The following is a 7,271-nucleotide window of genomic DNA, read 5'->3' on the forward strand; positions in this document are numbered from 1 at the left end:
TCTTTCCAATTCGGTACAAAATTCAGTATTTCAAGAGCCGCAATGCATCTGAGTACATACTGTACTCATGTACATATCGTCAAGAAGCAGCCGTAAAGAGCCGCATGCGGCTCCGGAGTCGTAGGTTGCCGACCCCTGCCCTAATCAGATCTCGACAGCAAAGCAGGTTCGAGCCTGGATTTGTTTAGTTTGCATATTCCCACCCTGCAATGATTTCCTGTAATTGCCGCCACCGCTCATGGGTTTTTGGCGGTGGCCATCCTTGCAACAAAGCTGCTTATGGCTCAATAATTGGCCTCACAGGCTGGAATAATAAAGTCTGAGTCAGAGGATTAAGCACTTGCATTGGCAACTAACGGGCATAAAACAAGTGTTGTAGGCTGCTGCGGTTGATAAGCTGTCAGGGTTTTGCCCATGGGGCCACACCTCCTTCATAAATGGGCAATTAAGATAAGCTCTAGGAGTGCGTGCGATTATGGACATGCCACCCGCATAGTAAACTCAAGCAACGCACACGTATGTACGTTCAGTCAGCACTGCGCTCGTTTATAACGCAACAAGAATTTAAAATATCTCATGATAATTGGTTCTTTACCCTTCTATCTGGCAACAAAACTGACACCTTTTTGTTGCCAGATAGAAGGGTAAAGAACCAATTATCATATTTTTACTGGCAAATGAGGTTCCCATAGAGTTAAAATATCTCCCCAAGAAGCAAAACTAAAATCATGAGATCGTTCCGACCGGCATTGTCCGTCGCTGAGAAACAACGTGTGCGCCGTACGCGTAACCAACCGTTGTGCTACATTTCGATGTAAAGCTTTCGTGACTGCAGGGATTCATCTTCTTGGTTCTTTCGGTAAAGTCACGTAGAAGGGAAATAATAAAATAATAAAAACATAATAAAATAATTCTCACGACGTTTCGGCCACAATGCAAGCAGCCGTCCTCAGGTGAAGAACAGGTCTGTCGGAAAGACAGCGTCTGACGCTGTTTGTCTGTCTTTCCGACAGACCTGTGTTTCACCTGAGGACGGCTGCTTGCATTGTGGCCGAAACGTCGTGAGAATTATTTTATCATGTTGTATTTTTATTATTTTATTATTTCCCTTCTACGTGACTTTACCGAAAGAACCAAGAAGACGTTGTACTGCACTTCCCATGCGTCCGAACAGCATCGCAAAGAAGACGCAAGACTCACGTGGCTGTGAGACCCAGCAGCGTGGCGATGAGGACCCACGTTTCGGCGGAGAGGCCCCATAACCACGGGTCACCCATGGCTTTTGTTCTTTGCCTCCTTCACTGCAGAAACCTCCCTACCTGGGGTGCACACAGTCAACGATGAATGGTGGTTAGTAGGTGAACAGGTCCCTCTGTGTGTGTGTGTGTACGTGGGGAGCGGTAGTGTAGCGGTTAGCGTGCCGCGCTCCGAACCCGGAGGCCGATTCCCGCTCACGGCCAACGCCAAGGGGCCGTCCATAAATGACGTCACGCGATTTTGGAGGATTTTTTAACCCCCCCCCCCTCGTCACACGGCCTCACAAAAAGTCAGACCCCCCCCCCCCTCAAATCTGACGTCACAAAGCTCTGCCCCCCCCCCCCCCCAAAAAAAATATAAAACAGGCTTCAAATCGCTTTCAATTATTGTCATTGTAGTGCGTATTTCATGTGGCGCTGCACTCTGATGTTGTAGGAGAAAACATTTATCAAAAAATCTATTTAATTAAGTAGAACGTGTTGTCTATATTTATTTAAAGTTGCGCATTTTGATGTGACGTCACATTTCTCAAACCCCCCCCTTCGTCACACATGGTCACAAATGTCTGACCCCCCCCGCCCCCAGGTGCGTGACATCATTTATGGACGGTCCCCAAATGACGATTATCTGAACCGGTTCTGGGCCTCCCCTAGGTAGACTCAGCCTCAAATGGGTTACCCGGTGCGGTGCGTAAACATCGCCACTGGGGAGACAAAGGCGGCCGGGCGTGCTTGTTGGCCACCCAATTCCTCGTGTGCCGTTCCGGCCTTCATAGGTGCTGCTACTCGCTAACTGCACTTGTCCAAACAGTCTGTTAAGGCTATACGGGGGATCTTTGTCTTTGTGCCCGTGTGCCACTGTTTTGTCGTGTGTGTGTGTGTGTCTGTAGTGTTGATGTGTGTACGTGTGTGCAGCAAGTCCTTCGCCATCGAGTCAACATTGGGGGGGGGGGGGGAAACTTCCAGAGGGTCCCCCCCCCCCCCCCCAGAAAAAAATGTTTAAATTTGAAAAGAATTTCCTGCCATTTCCTGCCTAAAATAAAAAAAACTAACACGTAGGATGGATTTTTTTTTACAATAATGTTTAATAGTGTATTGTATTACATGGCTCTGTTTTTTTCTTTTTTTACCTTTTCTTGTTTCAATGTATGTAATGGCAGAGATTAGGGATTAATAAAATACAACCATAACCACAATCACATGAACAGAAATCTATTTTATAGCAATATATTGGGGGAGGGGGGCATTTTGAGCATATTTGAATATTATGGGGGGGGGGATGTGCCCCCCCCCAATATATATTATAATAATTACCAGAGGTGTGGACTCGAGTCATGTGACTTGGACTCGAGTCAGACTCGAGTCATGAATTTGATGACTTGCGACTCGACTTGGACTTGCATAACAATGACTTTGTCCCACCTATGAGATGTGGACTCGAGTCATGTGACTTGGACTCGAGTCAGACTCGAGTCATGAATTTGATGACTTGCGACTCGACTTGGACTTGCATAACAATGACTTTGTCCCACCTATGAGATGTGGACTCGAGTCATGTGACTTGGACTCGAGTCAGACTCGAGTCATGAATTTGATGACTTGCGACTCGACTTGGACTTGCATAACAATGACTTTGTCCCACCTCTGATAATTACTGCCTAGGTGTGCAGTGCTGTGGGTGGCTGTACGTGTGTACAGGCTTTGTAGTGTGTCTACCCGTGTGCTGATGTTTGTTATGCATCTGTGCCCTGTCGTGTTGATGTGTGTGTGTGCAGTGCTGTGGTTATGCGTGTGTGTTGATGTGTGTTGATGTGTGTGTGTGCAGTGGTTATGCGTGTGTGTTGATGTATGTGTGTGCTGTGGTTATGTCTGTGTGTTGATGTGTGTGTGTGCTGTGGTTATGCGTGTGTGTTGATGTGTGTGTGTGCAGTGGTTATGTTTGTGTGTTGATGTGTGTGTGTGTGTGCTGTGGTTATGTCTGTGTGTTGATGTTTGTGTGTGTGCAGTGGTTATGTCTGTGTGTTGATGTTTGTGTGTGTGCAGTGGTTATGTCTGTGTGTTGATGTGTGTGTGTGTGCTGTGGTTATGCCTGTGTGTTGATGTGTGTGTGTGTTGTAGTTATGTCTGTGTGTTGATGTGTGTGTGTGCTGTGGTTATGCCTGTGTGTTGATGTGTGTGTGCAGTGGTTATGTCTGTGTGTTGATGTGTGTGTGTGTGCTGTGGTTATGCCTGTGTGTTGATGTGTGTGTGCAGTGGTTATGTCTGTGTGTTGATGTGTGTGTGTGTGCTGTGGTTATGCCTGTGTGTTGATGTGTGTGTGCAGTGGTTATGTCTGTGTGTTGATGTGTGTGTGTGTGCTGTGGTTATGCCTGTGTGTTGATGTGTGTGTGCAGTGGTTATGTCTGTGTGTTGATGTGTGTGTGTGATGTGGTTATGCCTGTGTGTTGATGTGTGTGTGCAGTGGTTATGTCTGTGTGTTGATGTGTGTGTGTGTGATGTGGTTATGCCTGTGTGTTGATGTGTGTGTGCAGTGGTTATGTCTGTGTGTTGATGTGTGTGTGTGTGATGTGGTTATGTCTGTGTGTTGATGTGTGTGTGCTGTGGTTATGCCTGTGTGTTGATGTGTGTGTGTGTTGTAGTTATGTCTGTGTGTTGATGTGTGTGTGTGCTGTGGTTATGCCTGTGTGTTGATGTGTGTGTGCAGTGGTTATGTCTGTGTGTTGATGTGTGTGTGTGTGCTGTGGTTATGCCTGTGTGTTGATGTGTGTGTGCAGTGGTTATGTCTGTGTGTTGATGTGTGTGTGTGTGCTGTGGTTATGCCTGTGTGTTGATGTGTGTGTGCAGTGGTTATGTCTGTGTGTTGATGTGTGTGTGTGTGCAGTGGTTATGCCTGTGTGTTGATGTGTGTGTGCAGTGGTTATGTCTGTGTGTTGATGTGTGTGTGTGTGCTGTGGTTATGCCTGTGTGTTGATGTGTGTGTGCAGTGGTTATGTCTGTGTGTTGATGTGTGTGTGCTGTGGTTATGTCTGTGTGTTGATGTTTGTGTGTGTGCAGTGGTTATGTCTGTGTGTTGATGTTTGTGTGTGTGCAGTGGTTATGTCTGTGTGTTGATGTGTGTGTGTGTGCTGTGGTTATGCCTGTGTGTTGATGTGTGTGTGTGTTGTAGTTATGTCTGTGTGTTGATGTGTGTGTGTGCTGTGGTTATGCCTGTGTGTTGATGTGTGTGTGCAGTGGTTATGTCTGTGTGTTGATGTGTGTGTGTGTGCTGTGGTTATGCCTGTGTGTTGATGTGTGTGTGCAGTGGTTATGTCTGTGTGTTGATGTGTGTGTGTGTGCTGTGGTTATGCCTGTGTGTTGATGTGTGTGTGCAGTGGTTATGTCTGTGTGTTGATGTGTGTGTGTGTGCTGTGGTTATGCCTGTGTGTTGATGTGTGTGTGCAGTGGTTATGTCTGTGTGTTGATGTGTGTGTGTGATGTGGTTATGCCTGTGTGTTGATGTGTGTGTGCAGTGGTTATGTCTGTGTGTTGATGTGTGTGTGTGATGTGGTTATGCCTGTGTGTTGATGTGTGTGTGCAGTGGTTATGTCTGTGTGTTGATGTGTGTGTGTGTGATGTGGTTATGTCTGTGTGTTGATGTGTGTGTGCTGTGGTTATGCCTGTGTGTTGATGTGTGTGTGTGTTGTAGTTATGTCTGTGTGTTGATGTGTGTGTGTGCTGTGGTTATGCCTGTGTGTTGATGTGTGTGTGCAGTGGTTATGTCTGTGTGTTGATGTGTGTGTGTGTGCTGTGGTTATGCCTGTGTGTTGATGTGTGTGTGCAGTGGTTATGTCTGTGTGTTGATGTGTGTGTGTGTGCTGTGGTTATGCCTGTGTGTTGATGTGTGTGTGCAGTGGTTATGTCTGTGTGTTGATGTGTGTGTGTGTGCAGTGGTTATGCCTGTGTGTTGATGTGTGTGTGCAGTGGTTATGTCTGTGTGTTGATGTGTGTGTGTGATGTGGTTATGTCTGTGTGTTGATGTGTGTGTGCTGTGGTTATGTCTGTGTGTTGATGTGTGTGTGTGTGATGTGGTTATGTCTGTGTGTTGATGTGTGTGTGTGTGCAGTGGTTATGTCTGTGTGTTGATGTGTGTGATGTGGTTATGTATGTGTGTTGATGTGTGTGTGTGCAGTGCTGTAGTTATGCGTGTGTGTGATGTGGTTATGTATGTGTGTTGATGTGTGTGTGTGCGCAGTGCTGTAGTTATGCGTGTGTGTTGATGTTTGTGTGTGTTGATGTGTGTGTGATAGTGTAGTGGATAGCGCGCTGCGCTGCCTGTTCACGGCCAACACCAGTAACGATTATCTGAACCGGCCCTGGGCCTCCCCTAGGTCGACTCAGCCTCAAATGAGTACCTGCTGCGGTGTGTAAACATCGCCACTGGGGAGACAAAGGCGGCCGGGCGTGGTGTTGGCCACTCACCCCCTCGTGTGCCGTGCCGGCCTTCATAGGTGCTCGCTAACAGCACTTGCCCCTACAGCCTGTTAAGGCTATACGGGGGATCTTTGTTTTTTTTTGGTTATGCGTGTGTGTTGATGTTTAGGTACAGTACAGTGGTTATGCGTGTGTGCTACTCTGTAGTTGTGCATACCTGCCAGCCCCTTATCAGCGCCCTTATTACGGAACAATTGAGACCTTATTGATAACCGCGTCTCCCTTATAAATCCCAAGGTTAATCCTACAAAGTCCCCATCACAAGGAGAGAAACACAATCAAATGTGCGTGCTTGTTCGTCCGTGAAACCCTCGACTTGCCAGCACACACTAAGAACACGGGGTGAAGCCATCGGGGTTGACAGCTGTTGATCTGACGCCCGCTTACCTGTGCCGATGTGCCGGTCGCTACGGACTTCCCTGCGTGCAGAGGACTTATACTTCCTCCCCTACTTAGGGGCCGTCCATAAATGACGTCACGCGATTTGGACGATTTTTGACCCCTCCCCCCCTTCGTCACACGGCGTCACAAAAAGTCAGACCCCCCCCCTCCCTTTAAATATGACGTCACAAAGCTCTGCTCCCCCCCCCCCAAAACCATATTTCCATTTTGAAAATAAAACGTGCTTCAAATCGCTTTAAACTATTGCCATTGTAGTGCGTGTTTAATGTGGCGCTGCACTCTGATGTTGTAGGAGTGTTGTTATAACAATTAGTGTTGTTATAACAATTCTATATTTATTTAAAGTTGCGCATTTTGATGTGACGTCACATTTCTCACCCCCCCCCCCTCATCACACATCGTCACAAATGTCTGACCACCCCGCCCCCCCTAGGTGAGTGACGTCATTTATGGACGGCCCCTTACACCCTCCCCCACCACTGACCCTGCCTGCCGCGCGTTGTGCCTTGGGAACGGTGAACTATGAACCCAGACCCCCCCCCCCCCCACCGCATTTTAACCCCCCCCCCCCCGCCTACATAAAAAAATTGGAATTGCTGGGTGAACGTTGGCTCAACGTTGGGTGAACGTCGGTCCAACGTTGGCGCCAAACGTTGGCTCGACGGTTCTCTACCACACGCTGCCAAGGTCGGCGTGTTTTTACTGGGACCATGCCTGCGCAGTTTGTAAGAAAAAAATATATATAATTGTCTTAGATGTGGAGAATATAAGTAACAAAAAAAATTAGCAGATGAATAATGTTTTACAAAGTTTGTAAGAAAAAAAATAGATATTTCTTAAATGTGGAGAATATAAGTAACACAAAAAATAAGCATATGAATAATGTTTTACACAGTTTGTAAGAAAAAAAATAGATATGTCTTAAATGTGGAGAATATAAGTCGAAAAATAAATGAGCAGATGAATAATGTTTTACACATTCCATCATCCACCCATCAATCAACCACGCGGCCTTTTCTAACCGCATAATGTGAGCAGCATTGGTTCAACACAAGCAAAACCTCTGGACCGGTTTCGACATAAAGTGTCTCATCAGCAGTTCACAGGCGTGCTTTCATCAGTATTTGTTCAAGCAAACCCGAT

At 46.7% G+C, this 7,271-nt stretch overlaps 1 protein-coding gene across 1 annotated transcript in view; it reads right to left on the minus strand.

Moving 5' to 3' along the window:
• Positions 1 to 6,202, minus strand: part of LOC144730275 (cytochrome P450 3A56-like) — a 30,892-nt gene extending 24,690 nt beyond the window's left edge. The window contains exons 1-2 of the mRNA XM_078610952.1: positions 6,114 to 6,202; positions 1,201 to 1,319 (exon numbers count right to left, since the gene is read on the minus strand). Coding sequence (XP_078467078.1) covers positions 1,201 to 1,277 — 77 coding nt within the window. The 5' untranslated portion in view covers positions 1,278 to 1,319; positions 6,114 to 6,202. The remainder of the gene's footprint in view (positions 1 to 1,200; positions 1,320 to 6,113) is intronic.
• Positions 6,203 to 7,271: the final 1,069 nt, after the last annotated feature.

This window comes from Lampetra planeri, chromosome 35, assembly GCF_965212315.1.
Source record: "Lampetra planeri chromosome 35, kcLamPlan1.2.h2, whole genome shotgun sequence".
Taxonomy (NCBI): Eukaryota; Metazoa; Chordata; class Hyperoartia; order Petromyzontiformes; family Petromyzontidae; genus Lampetra; species Lampetra planeri.